Genomic DNA, 17,156 nt, shown 5'->3' on the forward strand with positions numbered 1-17,156 from the left:
GCTATAGGCGAATATTTTGAAACCTGTGTCCTGAACCTCGAATGCTACTGAAATATGCTAATTATGGTTCCCAAAGAGTGGAACTAACTGAATTAAACGATGCAAAAAGTTCCTGGTCCGAAATTAACATAAATTAGACGAGCCATTTACCTTTTTTCGGGTTCCAGTAGCATTCCTGTACTCCATGCCTATTATCAAGTCATCCCCAATTTGCCAGAATGAAATACGAGCAGCAGATAATTTAAAATAATTTGCCAAAAAAACAACATTCTTGTTAAGCAATCTCATGTGCCTCAAAGCAATTAAATATCTCGAAAATTGCCGGAAGTCACGAATTCTACTCGAAATACTTTCCTATTCAATTGAAAAAAAAGCGAATAATGAAGTGAGTATTGAAATCACAGAAGAACATCTTGCAATGAAAAAATTTCACTTTCATCGCCCTTGTATAATGTCCTCTGAATCTGCGTTGGCACGAATGCAGCAATTATGGAGTAATTGCATGCGTGCGTGAATTCCAGTTATGCCTCTTATTTTCATTCTTACGCTCTTTTATTTAGCTTGACCACATGTACAATATTCGTAATTAAAATTAGTTTGCTGGCTCGCAAAAAACTGTCCGATTGTCCCCCTCCCAGAGTCCCACCCTAAGAACGCTCTTAATTTAACTTTATAATTTACTCACTGTCTGTGCAGCATTTTGCAAGAAAATAAAAACAACATATTCTAAATATTTACAGTACCAACTTTTAAACTAGAAAAGCAAAACATAACTTAATTCAATAAATAAAGTACCTATAACTTCCTGATAAAGCAACTTTAATATCCTCATAATGAACACTCATTCAAGCTAACATGATGAATATTTCATACAAGTCCTGCCGGCAGTCGTTTAATTCAGTAATATGCGAGACCCAAAGTGAAGAGAGGAAGCTTCAAAAAAATCCCAAAATTAAATTTCTCGCCCGTCCACGTGTATTACTGGCGAATAAAACTGTAATTAAAAGCAGCCCCGTCGTTCTTATTGGCATCAAACGAAATTGCGTATCTTTCGCCGGGACGAGGATCGCATTAAAATATTTGAAAACTCCTCTCCTCTAATCTCTCCAGTCCGGTGGTAAAAATTTGGCATAACTCACCATCCTGAACCTCTCGTCCTGTTCGAGCTGCGAGGAAGAGAAGGACAGCCGATTAATCGCATGCAAATGCTCCGTGACGACACCTCGAAGCAGTTTCATACGTTTGTCAGGCCTCCTTGTAAAGGTCGGACGAGCGCTTTAGAAAGGGGATTTCATCAGAGACTTTCAACCGTATCTTAAGTTATTCTTCCGCCTAGCGTACCAGCCAATCGATAGTTCGAGAAGTTAAACACACGGCCATGTTGGGAAATTATGGTCGAGGACCACAGTTTATGTGATAATTAATAATAGATAATAACAGTAATGCTGGAGGCTCGATTTTATTGGATAGCCAATTACCTAGCTGAATTATGACGAGATAGGGATATCTATTTAGAAAACTGAAAATTAGACTCGACATTTATGGAAATTTAGAATACCATTATATATTTAATACTTATGCTAATTATGAATAATGCGAATTTAGACGGATATAAATGTTCTTTCATACATTTCTTGAAAGTATCTACAGGTTTCAATATTTTGTGACAGAAATTCATTTAGCGTTCAGAAAAGCTTATGTCGCCTCATTTATACATCCAGACAATACTACTAGCAATTATACCATTATTTTTTTTCCACGCGTTATATAATCCTTCAAAGGATATTTCAATTTTATTTTATTGCACTGGAACATCCGAATACCTTTAGTAATGTAATTTCGCTGGGCCGCAATTGTCCCTAAATGGCGTGAAACGAACGAGCAGGCGCGGACAAAGGGTTAAGTCGTTAGAATTACGGACGTCGCGACGCGAAACGTCGTTAATTTCGGAATAATCGTCGCGTATCGACGCGCGGTGCCTCCGCGCGAGCCGAGCCGACCGAGAGAAAGCTAGCGAGCTCCAATTTAATATGGAAATCCTACTACACCCTATCGAGAAAATCAATTACGTCTAATGAATACAACATGAAGGGTTAAAGGGTTCGGCAGGAATCTGCGCGCACTTTTCCCCTGTTCGAAAGCTGACCAACCGGCTCTGGAGATCGAGGGCGGAAATTTTCAAAGTCCAACACGATTTGTCAAGACTTAATGACTGGGACAGATTTCGTAGACGATTTTATTAAAGCTACGTCACGTGCAACATATTAAGTAGCTACTCGAACGTGGCATAGAATACAGGAGAAAGTTCGTCAAATTATTTTTATGAACTTATAGAATTTGTAATCTCAATTTAACCCGATACAATTTTTTTCTTTCTTTTTTTTAAAAAAACTGAATTTTTCAAAAATTCCTTGTCACTCATTAATATTCAGTTAGTTTTACTTACAATTTTCGGTAGTGTAGAAGTAGAGAAGGTAGACACGTAACGAACACGAGAGAATTCTACGTTTAATGAATACGCTTTGTCGAACTGTAAAAGGTGTAATATAATTATCGTCCGTTGTCAGTTGGCAGTGAAAAGAGAGTAGGAAAGGGACATTCGTACGCGATACCTTAACCAGGGAGCTTAACGAGCTGCCTCGATTCCAAGCTGCGTTCGCGGACCATCAAGTAGACGGTAGTTAAGGCACTTCACACGTTACGACTTATTCTATTATGGTCACGTCTAATGAATACAACATGAAGGGTTTAAAGGGTTCAAAAATCATCCCCTCCCTTGTGAAAAGCTCGAGTAACCAAATTCACTGTCGAAAGGACCCAAGGATCACGGTTTCAAGTCGGAACGCAAACACCAGCGGATTGCATTAAGAAACGTCAATTAAACATCGCAAAGGGATGAAACTTCTCGCGAATTTATTAGATAGGGGCTAATGGACAAGACGCGACGACCATCTGAATTAACTGTGCTGCTGTAGAAGTTGTCAGACACATGATTTATGGAAATATAGTTAATCTAGTGTTGTCAGAATGGCGTTTTAAACTTCTGCAGCAGAATATAAGTTGAAGCAATCGAAATAACGTGGTAAATGACATAATGGATGATGACAGAAGATTGTACCAAATTAGACATGTTGAATATTATTTTGGTGGTAAAATTGGTGGTAAACTATTCATGCAGTCCTGAGCCTTAAGAATAAATTCATTTGAACAGGTGATTTCGTATTTATCCCTAACGGTACGTCAGCGCACCCTTAAACCCTCTTCAGGACTGGGAACGAAACGTGAATCGTATTCCAAGTAAAGTTCTATTTGTCCAGAGATTCTGTCATCTTCCATTCTATTTACACGAAAGAAGCAAATTCGGAGGCAGTCTCGTAGGTATATACGACCGGTCAGCGCATCATGTGCAAACACGGTCTAAGTAAACAGCCTCATGTTTGAACCACAGACAGGGTACAAAATAAACTTATCACCCGATGTAATTTTTTAATCGCTCTCTATTTACATTCCACCTACTCTTGTATATTTAGAATAGAATTCTTTTCAGAGTCTGCACTCTCACAGAATTTATACTAATTATTTCGAAAAATATCCATGGTCAATTTGAACGATTCTATCTTTCGTCAGTACAGTAGGTTTACCCTGTCCATGGTTGAACTACTGATGAAAAAAAGGTAGATCGCTTACCTTTGCAGGATCAGACTTCTCCGTCTCGTCGTTGAAGGTCTGCGATCCTCTGGACATAGTGTTCCTTCGTGGTGTCGTGGTGCCATCCTGCGAGGGGCGCACAAACTCGATTCTACCACCCTCGACGACGATGTTAGGGGCTGGTGGAAAATTTTCTGTGTTACCGACGGGGTCACAGTACCCCAGAAGCCCAGCCTTCTCGCCATACAAGGGGTGAATTTGTCTGCAACAGTCGGTAAAGGAGCACCGATTAGAGGGTTGAAAATTCAGATGGAGTTTTTAGCTTCAGAGCCTCCAAAGAAGCTTGCAGTAGCTTGCGCCTAGGGTAAATCGTTTATCATGCTTATCGTAGACAACGAATTCAATAGGGTTCACGAATTCACACGCTCGAGCCAGATTGAATTTTGGAAAACGAGATTTTAGACAGAGACGAACAATGTATATGCCTGGGGGATTTCGATCGGATCCAATCGAATTTATTAACCCATACGAAACGAAAACAAGTCTGATCGGGAAATGAATCGGTGAAATACGGTAAAAGCTAACTGAATTAAAATGCAATTTACGTTCAACCATTTTGCCGAGAAATTCTTTTCACCGTGCCTCCCCTAGCGAGGGCAATTCAGTTGTTTATCAATCTTCTCGCCAGCGTAATTTCAACTATACCAGATTTTCCATGTGCTCTTTAAAATCTGGAGAAAGGACGTGCTGTTAGGGGCAGTAATTAAGCAGGCAAATGGCTCGAATTATTCACGCTAGATTGAAAATTTAAACGAGCGAATCAACCTACATTTCCTCCACTCGGTGAAATTCATTTACGGAATTTAGACGAGGTACTCAAGGAGAATTAAATCTTCAGGAGACGTCGTGGATGTTTTTTCGTTCGGTGATATTCTATTCCGTGTATTGGAGCAGGAGAAATGACGGGAAATAGGAAGAAATATCTGCAGCCTGGGGCCCTGCGATTAATTAATAAATGTGCAGTCGAAAATATAGGGTCGGGGATCTCTGCTGAAGGCTCCTTGATGTGGTCATAACGAATTAAAACTGACCGTGTCCGATGAAGTAAAAATGACGCGGGGGAAATTGCATTACCGCTAGTTAAATTTTCGCGACAGGCACTCGCAAATTAGATCAAAAAGAGTAGGCGGATCGCGCTTTTTCACACTTTTGTAACGCAAACTCGTCGAAGGAAAATATTCCATAATTCCACCCAGGTGATATGCAGCTATCTCACTGAATTTATCAAATAACGTAAAAAAACAGCAAGCTAAAAATTGAAATCATCTATTACTGAAATACAATGGGCTACTTGTGCTAAATTAATCTAATATTCATACAGTGGTGCTTGTAATCAAACAAAGTGCCTGTTTCATTTATTTTTTAGATCAGGGTCAAACAAACTCCACCTTACCAATTACGTAACAGTATTAAATTTCCAGTTTCGAGAATAGGAAATTTAACATTGCGTCACTCTGCAATCGTTCTATCAATCTCACAGCTCGCGAGTCAATTTGAATATACAATAAAAAGATTCCAGCGTTAGTAGATCTATCATAGATAAGTTAAAGCTAGTTTTCACGTGACGAACTTGTCCAAGCAAGTTATCATTTTCACGGGTTTACAACTTCTCCTTTGCACTAAGTGAACAATACTCCTGTCCTGACCTCTGCCCTTAAAAATTGTGATTGATGCTTCAAACGAGACTTCCTCTTCGATCAATACGAGTGCTTCGGTTCTCAGCGAGGCGATTAGAATTTTGTAAGACAGTCTGACATCATCTAACTCGTTGCACGCATTAGACACGCATTTCAAAGCACCGAGACGTTGTTGGGTAACCGGAAAACTGACCGACTTAGCTGGCTAACATAAACGCTGACAAAGGCACTTAGCCGACTCCCCGTGGGTCTCGGCGATTTTGCGAGAAGCGTGTTTACGTACCAATGCTAACGATATGCCAAAGGTGCAGCCTTCAGGGAATTATAAATCGATATGATAATAGGGCACAGGGTCTGACCCCTGTCGAGGGTCTAAAAATTTATAGCAACTCCAAGTGTTACATTATTACAACAATAACATCACTATTTTTTCCCAAAATCCTAATATTAAAGATAGCTGACGACGAGCGTCAGCGTTTCCTAATCACATCTCACTTCACATTTCCACCGCGTGATTTCCACGTTCTCGTTGGAATTTCTTTTCGACTGCACAGAAAACAAAGCGTGGCGCAACGAGAAAAGGAAAACCAAGATGAATCGCGACGCGGGTGCTCGACAATAAGTGGTTTAACCACGGCTCGCGATGGGGTGAATCTCGTCAGGTGACGAGTCTGAGTTCACCGAGGGCTTAGCTCGCCGGCTGAGGGGCTCGAAATACCACGTGTCGTTGAGGAAATAAAATAGGCGTTTGAGTGCGCCACGGCGAATGGTTATTGTGTTGCAGGCTTATCGAACGTCAAGACTCCATTGAGGGGTGAATCTCGTCGGGTAGAGGGTGAAACGTACGAGCCTGGGTAAAAATAGAATTTCCTACACATGCCACGGGAAGTACGCTTTATTAACGCTTGTCGAACGCGAATAGGCTGGGATTATTTTAGCTGAGAATTACTGTGGTATCTACCGTGATCGAATAATTGAATTGCTAGTTATGTCATTTTTATAAGCCACTCGAAAAACGATTTTTCTGTCACACAATGATGGTAGAAAAGAATCTATTATATTAAAAAAGATATTATCCACACCTACGACTCTCAAATTAAAATAATTATAAACCATTCCCTGGCAAGTAAAATAATCATTAATGTGTTGGATAAAGTCCCTACGTCAGATTCTGATCACTGTTTCAATCAGCCAGCATCACTGGGATTCTATCGTAACTCTGGCATGTAGGTCGAAACCCTTCAAAGAATGAAAGGCCTCGAGGGAAAGTCCTTCGGGTACTTTCCGCCAAGTTTTCCAATTAACTCGGGTTTATTACGCGGGAAATCGAAGCCGGGGTTTCCTTTCCTCGTTCAGTTGTAAAGGCAAGAAAAGATTACACGTGGTACAGTAGCTTACCTGGGTGATGGTATGGGGCGAGGTTTATCGAGCGCCAGATCCGAGCTGAGGGGCGAATCAGGTCCGCGGACGCTGGAAGCCCTGCGCAAACAGAATTATCGTTAGTTCGATTATTATTATAAAGCCAATAACCTATTACCAGCTCTCTTACGTCTGCCTATGATATTTAGTGTCCAATAAATGCGAGTTATTTGTCATGAGAGTCGACAGTCTTTATATTACTTAATATTATAGAATAAGATAATATTTCTATTATTTAAATCGTGAGATATAATTTGGCACGACTCTAAATAATTGCATACGATCAAGAAATCGAAGCAGGGCATGGCGCGCTGATCGATTCGCGCATGCGCAGAAGGCTAAATGCTCCTACTGCGTGAACCGAGTAAAGCTGAATTTTAGAATAGACGAAAATGATATAAAAAATTGTTACACAGAGTAATACCTTATCAAAACTGATGGAGCTGGACTTCAATAATCGAATAAATGCTATAGATTTATTCTTCTTAAACTTTTTCACACTTTTTTCTTGCTGAAAATGCAGAGCGTTCGACAGAGACGCAAGTCCTATGGCGGGTTCGAAGTCGGCTGACGCCTGCGCAGTAACTCGCGCATGCGTAAAGTGGAAAGATGCGCGCGACTTTTGAAGCCATTTAAATGACAATTATAGCAAGTGAATATGGTACACTTTTACATTTATTGGAAAATAAAAAATAATTTCGATTTCTGCATATATAAACACTTTCAACGAAGAACAACTGATGGACACAAAAAAATATACCTGTTTTAATACACCAAGTGATAAATATTTCAAGAAATATGACTCTCATGGGACTTTGCTGGTAATATTTCCTCCAATAATATCTCAAAGAATATTGTAACAATTTAAATTCAATATGCACTCGATTTATCAATTCATCTCCCGCGGTAAATGCAACGCGAAAATAAAATATCCCCGATAAGCCGTAAATTACACGGTGTGCGATTCGAATTATTGGAAAATGAATATCTCCGGTAGACGGGTCAAACGATTATTCGCAGAACCTGCCTCGTGGTAGGATATTCACCCCTTCGTACCTATCGCATAATAAACGAGGTTGCTTTACAGTTTCACGCGTTAAGAAGCATCTTACAAATTCTTTTTTATCAAGACCCACCAAATTTGTCACACTTACACAAAACTCGAAAGCATTTTTATTGATCGTGCTAATGAAAACCAATTTCAAACTCATTTTCACGGGCCGCACCTCGAAGAGGATCTATTTTTGTCTCACGAAACAGGACGAAGTCGAGCATAGTTATTACGCAACCGCGATTCGATTCGCATTTCTCCCTGTATTACGATGCAATATTTATATGACATTCATGTGACGAGACGATATCGAGAAGCGCGATTTTGTGCAAGCTGACCGTAACTCAATTTATGGCGCCTGGCGAACGCGACACAAATTAATAAGTTCGACGAATAAACGCGATTGCCACGAATACATTACGCACGATCACAGAATTAATGCGCCTTTCATTTCGCGTCGGCTTCTCGATCCCTCGACCCGCGAAAACGATTGCGTGATTACGTCGATAAATACTGAGAAACATTCTCCAGTTGATCGTTTCGTACGCCACTCTCTTAATATCACGATTGTGTAACAATATTGCTTTATCTTGTTCGATGGCTGATACATTTATTTTCATTGAGAAAAAAAGAATATTAATTTGTTTCTCTTCAAAAGCCCGCGCATAATAATTTAGTAATCACATTCCTGTTCTATTGCACCCAGCCTCATTGATGAAGAGCTCCTTTTTGTCCCCGCAAGAAAGCTGCTAGCGCCGACAACAAACGCGTCTGTTCGATGCGGAAACTTTCTAATGCTGTGATTAATGTGTGGCTCGCACTTCGGGCGCAGGCTAAGAAGTTTAACCTGATTGACTGATATTCGAAGCTGCCGTTTCGCTATCTCATCCCTAATCCTCCAAAAAGTGTACTCGCCGCGGAGGGAAATTACGACGGCAATTACTCCTGCGTTTTGGTAGAGCAGCGTGGACTCTCTTAATTCGAGGACCATGATTAATGGCTATTTCACAAGCTTGACAAAGGCGCCTTCTGGAAAACACCTCGTGGTCACAAAAATCGTGAACCCCGTGACCATGATGGACATTGCCAATTTAAGTAGATAAATATTCTTTTATTTCTATCAATGTTTAATTTAATTTTCAGTGAAGCAAATAAGGAAAATAAAAGATATCTGTGAAGAGTAATTAAGAATACGATTCCACCCGATTCCAAGTTCCTGGATACCGTTACTTTCGTGATTAATATCCTGGGACAAGTAAATATATTTCAACGGAACTGAAGAGGAATAGCTCTCGAAGTGGATTTCCTGTCAGGAAACGTGTAATTACTAGGTTGCAGCTAATTAATAATAATCATCCACGGGTCAGTCTCAGTGATAAAGCCTGTACATTATCGCAAGCTCCAGCCAAAGCAGACGATCGTAATTACGTCTCCCTTTAGAAGTGGCGATCTAGCTACGCAACGTTAACACGTATTTATCTCAATTAAAATGCCAGCTTGTTCGGAAAACGTCTACGATCACTTGTACACTGAACGATCTGTCATTAATCAATTAAAGAGTCGGAAAGGATGTTTGCAATTAGACCACGGACACTGTTCGACTGATTTTACGGATACGGGGAAACCCGTTTCCCTTGGATGACGAATTACTTGCATCTATATTCCTTTAGTAATTGAATAGCCAGAAACTGGAGTAGATAATTTAATGATAGCGTAACTGATGCTAACAGATCTTGGTATTTTAATCTGGAGTTGTTTTCCGGTTGTAATAGATATTCTAATTTATGTTATTTAAATATTTGAGGAATTAGAAATTCCTTGAACCTTCATCAAATTAAAAATGATCTAAAATTGTATGGAATTTAAAAATATAAAACTTGAATGTACATTTAAATATTTCAAAATTTAGGAATATAATCGTTTGAATACTTTTTAGCATGGACAACACTGTTGATAGTAAGAAAATACTGTCGAAAAATATTTGACCAATCCACCTCGAATTAACCAAAAATAGAGATCTAGAGAATGAAAATTCTTTTTCCTTGGTATATTCACACGACATCATTATCTGAGCGGTGTTTTTCAAAGTAGCCACGAGAGATTTTCATAGGGATTTTATTTCACAACGAGCGAGGTACGCAAAAGCTGGAAAAGAAATAAAAAGTGGATCGATTTCCCGTGTAGCGGAGAGTTGGACATGAATTTTCATGGTACACGTTTCACGAGAGAGACTTTTCATTAATTTAACAATACGAAAGAGAGAGAGAGAGATATTGTGAATATTTTGCGAAAAAGTATACCATCACATCCCACTGATATTATAACAAACAATTATTTTGCATAACAATTTTTCATACAATTTATTTTTGTAATAGATACCAGAAGCTGAAATAAAACCTTGGAAATTATTCCAATATTTGATAGCTGCATTCAATTGTGATTTTTAATTTCGAAAAAGCTTACGGCTTACAGAGTAACCTCGACAGATGACATTCAGTTTCAAAGCATTGAATATTTCTACTCACTAAAAAAACTATAAACCAATCGGATTTCGTTAAAAGACCGTATAAATTTCCGAAAATATTATTTGCTGCAGATTTGTTTATTTTAAGCGTTTACTTAGCCATCAATGGAACACGCTCGTGGAATGTAAAAACACCGCTCCAAAGCAGTAATATTGGATGTAGGCAGATGTTAGTTTCGCACGCACAGTGCTTCAGCATGCATCGAATTTGCAGTGTAAATAAACCAGCGAGTCACACAGAGTGTCAGCCGATAAATTGAATCTCGTATTCTTAGTTTTCATAGAGTACTGAATGAAAAAAGGAAAAAAGGAGAAAAAAAAACAGAAAAAGTACAATTAGATCCACGTATTATCTGTCTTTTGAACTTTTCAATTTCCACTCCGGCTGAGATCCCACAATTTGCACATCGGCGAACGATCGCTCGCGATTGATTCGCGGGAGAAAGAATCGAGCAGAAAAAAGGGAGCAGACTGCTCCGAGTATCCTTTTACAGGAGCGACTGACAGACTGCCTGAAGCATTTTCATCAGACGTATCCTTTCCACCTCTTTTAATATTCCCCCAGCGCGATCAAATGTGAAGGCTGTTAAAGTCGCTTTAATTAAAATCGACAGAAAGGTTCAAACGTTATAAACTTACGCTCCGATGGACTTTATCATTTCCTGTTTATTAAATACGCGACGCTGACGGAAGTCTGTATCTGAAATCTTCGAAACGAACGTGACTGTTATCACTGAACTGCCCATGGGCGCTTGTCGTAAATATCGAAATAATTTAACGAAGGTTATGACGAGAGTGAATAATGGATTGGACAATTTCCAATGGAACAGTCAGTTTGTATTTTCATTAAAATGGAATATAGAAAGTTTGTAGGTAAAATGGGATCAAATTTAAGCACTATACATTCTACAAATCCCTTCTCCTTAATCCAAATCTAAAAATTCTACAAAAAATCCACATTTATTGCATTCAATGAATTAATAAACTAACATTCTAAGATCTCTAGCCTCTATTAACTTATAGTAAGCAACAAACTTGACTAAAAAATTCAATGAAAAAGTGTTCCTAACGAAACAATAGCGTCAAGAGAGGTTCATATCGAAAAATTGCGTACTCTACTCTTACTCACTCGCGAGACAGAGCAGAGAAAAGGCACAGGCCAGAGAAGGATGAAGGAAAGAAACAAGCAACACCCTTTGTAAAGGGGAGTAGAAACCAGGGGACGTTTTAACGCGTCGTGAGCTTTATCGCGCAATCCATTCGTCGTCCCATGAAGTATTTGCCTTTCCCCACTAGCGACGAGCTACGTCGTTCCTCCCAGCAAGCCTAGACGACGTTGAATTCTCACAAAACGTACATTAGCGGCAAGAATCCGCGTTGCTGCCAGAGAACTCTCTACCCAGACCGTCGTCGCCCTTTGTGACGGAGTTCAGCTTCCGCGACGTCTTCTGGGACTGATTTAATAAGCTGGCTGATGGAAAGAAGCCGAACCGCAAAGTTTGTCAACGTTTCGCCTTTGAACGACGTCTGCTTAGACGGGAAAGAGATTGAAGATTCCTGGGTCTGGTAATATATTGGAAAGTCTGAATGTCTGAAGAACTCAAGCAAGGGATTTTGAAATCGATGGAAATTTGAAACACGGTAGAGACCGAAATGAATGAATCTTGTCTCCTTCGTCAAGCAAGAATGTAGAAGAAAATTGTAATGAGAACTCTGGCAACTCTGAGTTACCCTAACCCTTTCCAGTTTATTTTAAAGTATATTGAAGCTTCATCTACTTCAAAAGATATATCAGACTTCACTCAGAACTCTCTTAAGTTTAACCTCCCCTGCTCATCTAATTTTATAATTTTATCGAAGCTCCTTCAAAGTTCCGATAAATATGCAAATTAGTGCCAAAAGCTAGGGGTATTGCTAGCAATCTACAGTACTTGTTACAGAACGTAGGTAAGTTAAATCTTACTATAATTCTGCGACGAGCATGGAAGCACCTCGCGGAAGAAACTTCGTGGATATTTCCCATTAGAAAGTTGGTTTGTTGAAATTTCCCAAGTTCAACAGACCGTGCAGGATATCTTAATATTATGCCAAAAATTTCTGGCCTCCGCCCTTAGGAGCGGAGGCATTTCAGCAGGGAAAACAGATCCCGTTGACAGGAATACGGGAACCTCGTCAACTGAAGCAACAACTGACACGCAACTTGCCAAGGGAAATAAACTGGCGGCGCTCCACCCTCGCGAACCGACGGATAAATTTCACCGTTTCCGTAATTCCTTCCAGTTGATAGTGACGCAATGATCGTTACGCAAGCACCACGCGAACAATATACATCCTGATTCTGTTCTTGGTTCCGCGTGGATAAATAACTGCGGTCAAAAATAATACCGCGGCTGGTTCGTAGATAATTTGTTCCTAACTTTAGCAGAGAATGAAAGTCCATCAAGAGAAGAAATGAAATACTCTGGAATTCTTACTGAGTATAAAAGCGTGAAATACTGCTTTCTTATATTTTAATCTCTATTTTGAATTTTGAATTTTTATTTCTCAAACGAAAGCAAATTTAAACAGGAGTGACAAACACTCGCTTAGCAGTTTTGTACTTGACACGATGTTATTAACACATCAAAACAGGTCTGGAGATTATGCATCAGAAGCAATTTCCGGCCAAACACACTCGAGGCTCGTTTGGTGTTAGAAAACCGAGCGTATTAATCTCTCCATCTTTAACTGGTCAGACACGAACGACGAATCGTAATTCACGAGGCTGCAGAGAGTGCATAGGTTTGCCTACCTCGCCGGGGAACAGGAGTGGTCTGCCTTTATGTCCGTCAGGGGTTCAGCTAGCGAAACGAGGATACTTCTAATGCGTGGGAGGACCTGGTGTACAGAGAATTACCATCCGCTGTAAGAGGGATGAAAATGGAGCTATGTTTATCCGCCGTGTACTGTCCACTTTAGTGGAGCTATTAGTGGTGGCTTTAATGCTACCTTCCGCTGAGTTTATTATTCGCGAGATGAGGAAATTCGACAAGGCAAACTCTCGTCAAATCGAGTGTCAAGAAGGATAATTCCCTGCAGGCTGTCTCTCGCGCTAGAGGAAAGCTCGACGGCGACGCGAAGTGGAAGCTGTGGTTCTTTGAGGAGAATATCGTGTTACATCACGAGGACGAGATCTGAAGCTGCTAATGCACCAGCATCTGACACCGACATCGTTCGAGGAATATGCATCGAGGGTGTACCGTTACCGGTCGCGCCGCTTCGCTGTCGCGAATTATGCAATGCGAAATGAACGGGAAAAGGCGCTTTATCTTTTTCCTTTGTTAATTAAATCGCGTTCTCTCGTGTTACACGCTGCTCGACTCCTGCGCAGGCACAAAGTACTCGAGGGAATTAAATTGTTTCTGGATTTTTCAGCAGACTGACGCGTACCGTAATATTCCTCGACGACCGCCTAAACCTTCGGCTAACCTTTGCTTCCAATTAAATTTAGATTCAAGGTGGTGGCTACCTTATTCCTCTTGGAAAGTGTGGGATCTTAGTCGGATCAAGATGTTAGTTAACCCTTTGGCTACGCTTCCAAGAGATTCAATGCTTTTTACTGGATCTAAATATCTAAATTTATGACTGTTAAAAGTATTGAAAACTTGAAGGTCTAGAGATTTGAATATTTAAAAGTTTGAAAGTTTGAAAATCTGAAAATTTGAAAATGTTCGCCTTTACCTCATTCACGGCTCAAGAAACTAGCCATCACACAAAATTCATAACTTTTTTATTCAACCCACTCTACAGTACCATCATCTTCCAAGCATTTTTTTCCTCAAGCGATATTTTTATTTCTCTCTGGTCTCATCAAAGAGTTCCGCTACCAAGGGTTTAAGTTACACTCGGGCGAATCCTGACTGCGAAATAATTCGCCTTCTTGGTGGCCAGTCTTTCTTCGAGATATGATTTTTGGCCATGGAAACGTTCTCATTGCATTTTTTACGACCTCCCATGGAGACAACCAACACCCGACAAATTACGTTTCGCGAAGACTAGAATAAGATCTTCATTCCGTCGTTTTCTTGGATTTCACTTCGTATCGCGTTACCCAAATAAACCTTCTTTTAGAAGGGAAGTTTCTTGAAAATTTTCCTCCCCCTTCTGCCACGTAATAGCGTGTTCGCTAGGAATTTACTATCTTGTTGCTTCAGTAATATTTACTCTTAAGAATAACTCGTGTCAGTCATACTTTTTATACCCTCTTTTCAAATTAATATTTTTTTCAAAATCTCCTAATTTTTGTTCTCAAAATATTTATACTCACAATGACACTATTTCCTACAAAGGCAGAAGCAGAGAACTCAACAGTCAGCTTCACTCTCTTACCTGAAACAAAAAGATAAGTAACTCGTTAGAAATCATTGCAGGTTACGTAATGAATTACATGAGAAGTGAACATCAGCGATCACTTTACATCGAGAAGAAACGCCCAAGAATCTTTGCTGCAACTTTCATTTGCAGCTTCGTCTCTACACACATTTCACGCTTATTCCAATCTCTCTTCGAAACGTAACACCGTCTTATACTGCGGTAAAGCTTTATATTTCAGCTTCCCACCAAGTGTAACATTGAGGCACCGTGAAAAATAAAATCGTTGCAGATGTTCAACGACTTCGTAAATCCCACCAAGAAACTCTCTCTGCCCGCCGTGGAGCTTCCACCCAGCTTTTTATCCTGCTACCTTCAGAAAAAAGAAAAAGAATAAAAAGAGAGAACGTAACAGCAAACCCGACTGCATCTTTCACCGAAGAATGATACAGTCTGTTGCTCTCAGACTCCACTGTATTATACAACATGATTTAAAAAAGAGATAAAAGACAGAGTCATGAAACAAAGTCCAGCTTATGGAGATTTGAATATTCACTCGACAGAAGGAGTACAGACGAGATTTATGATCGCAGTAATTGTGAACTATATTTTTTACTATTGAACTAGAATCCTCTAATCTTCTTTTTATGGAGTCACATAAAACTGTACTCGGATGTGACAAACTATTTTCTCGTTTTAGGTACTTCGTTTCTAGAATAGTAATCTCTTTGACCTGCTTCTTATCCAGACTAATTGTCGAAGTTTCCCATTCAATTGTCCCAGATGCTCAGCCAGCAAATCCTCTTTTTTAGCTCCCTCTGTACCACTTTACCCTCTCCCATACAAGCCGCCTTAACAGACCACTAAAAGTCCCGAGGAGCACCAGCAATATTTCCTCGCTATCTCGCGATGCCATTTTCGTTCAGCTCGTACGAACACCGACAGAAGTTTACAGCCAGCCCACGAGAGCACCGTTACACGGTGCCACGCTTAAAATGAAACACAACTACCCCGATACGCGCGTAAAATGTCGCAGATTAATATTGCTCAGTCGCCTATGCTCGCGCGAACCCCGACAGGACTCTGAGCTGTCGCCAGCTTTAATGATAATACCAACGACAACCTCCCCGCGAATATCAAGCGTTTATTGCTGTCCAGTAGCTCTACGCCCGCTTTACAGCGTCGTTCATCCTCGAAGGGGCGCAGCCGAGTATTAATTTGACCGAGAAATTGCGTGAATGGTCCAATTCGTGCTGGATTCATAGTGACGCGAGATTATGAGGTCAAAGGGGTATCCTAGGAATGTGGGGGAAATGATCACTATTGGAGGGTGCCGTCAAATGTATCTTGCTGGTTGCTTCCTGTTAGTTTTTTAGGAGAATAGTAGTTTACAAGTTAGCAGCTGATGGGGTAAATCCACCAGTTTCATGAAAGGTCAATGAATGACTGAAATAGTTATCGCGTTTCCTGGAGGTAAGATAATTTTCTTCATGCATTCTTATTCGCATTCCTAATGAGGCTGAAATGAGGGACCAGCAGCAGTTGACCTCAGAAACGTGCACCTGCTATAAAACAGTCGACGGTGGGTCGTGAGCCTATTACCGAGTACACTGTAGGTATATTATTAGTATAATTGCGGTAGGTGTCAATAATGTAATGATAATGCAACGTGTAACTCTATACCACCTGAAACCGGTATCTAGCGGTCAACGCTTGTGAGTCGAAGAGAATTCAGGGTAGTTGGCAAAGTGAAAACCTTCAAACGCAGTACTTCAGGTGCTCAGAAAATACAAAATTTGGTCTCCTTCGCTAGACAACTTCCAGCACACCATACGTAGAACTTAATAAAATTCCCATAAAATAAAAAATGATTATAATGACTAGGACGGAAGAAAGACGACCAATGAAATCGCAATCAGTAGCAATTTACAAAGTTACCGCGGAGAGAGCATGACCAAGTTGGTCAGACTTAACGAGAGCCCCCAATCGCAACATGGCAGCAATGGCTTATTAAAGTAACACTTCTTGAACGGGGCATAAAATGCCACGAACGTCGTAAATCTCCTCGATAGGCGACGAGGGGAACGAGAGCGACACGGGCCGTGGAAAAACCATCAAACAACGACCGTGGCGGTTCCCATTACTAACGAACGTAAAAGCCTGAGACGCGGTGGCTCGCGCGAGTATTCGCTTTGAGTTCAGTGGCCACGACACCGTTTTAAAGGGCCGCAGGAATACCGAGCCGTATGATTCTAAGTGGTTCGTAATAGACTTTCGGGAAACAGGCGCTTTTAGAATTTCACCGAGGACGGTGATTCACCCTTTCCCACGTGAGAATGCGACGGAAGCAGCGGAAGGCGAGGAGAAAGAAGGGGGTCAAGCGAGATTTCGGCCGCGATTCCGTATGCGCGCAGCTGTCGCCGCCTTGCTCCTGGGCCTGACAGCAATTTTGGTAATTGCTTGAGTT

General features: G+C 40.6%; 1 protein-coding gene across 6 annotated transcripts in view; it reads right to left on the reverse strand.

Moving 5' to 3' along the window:
* The window catches only part of LOC143179065 (uncharacterized), a 241,932-nt gene that overhangs the window by 132,276 nt on the left and 92,500 nt on the right, over positions 1 to 17,156 (reverse strand). For all 6 annotated transcript variants that reach the window (XR_013001893.1, XR_013001895.1, XM_076378087.1 and 3 more), the window contains exons 2-3: positions 6,744 to 6,824; positions 3,688 to 3,910 (exon numbers count right to left, since the gene is read on the reverse strand). Coding sequence is in view for 4 of the 6 variants with exons in the window: in XM_076378087.1 (XP_076234202.1) it covers positions 3,688 to 3,910; positions 6,744 to 6,824 (304 nt within the window). In the remaining 2 variants the exon portion in view is untranslated. The remainder of the gene's footprint in view (positions 1 to 3,687; positions 3,911 to 6,743; positions 6,825 to 17,156) is intronic.

Source organism: Calliopsis andreniformis, chromosome 1 (assembly GCF_051401765.1).
Source record: "Calliopsis andreniformis isolate RMS-2024a chromosome 1, iyCalAndr_principal, whole genome shotgun sequence".
Classification (NCBI taxonomy): domain Eukaryota; kingdom Metazoa; phylum Arthropoda; class Insecta; order Hymenoptera; family Andrenidae; genus Calliopsis; species Calliopsis andreniformis.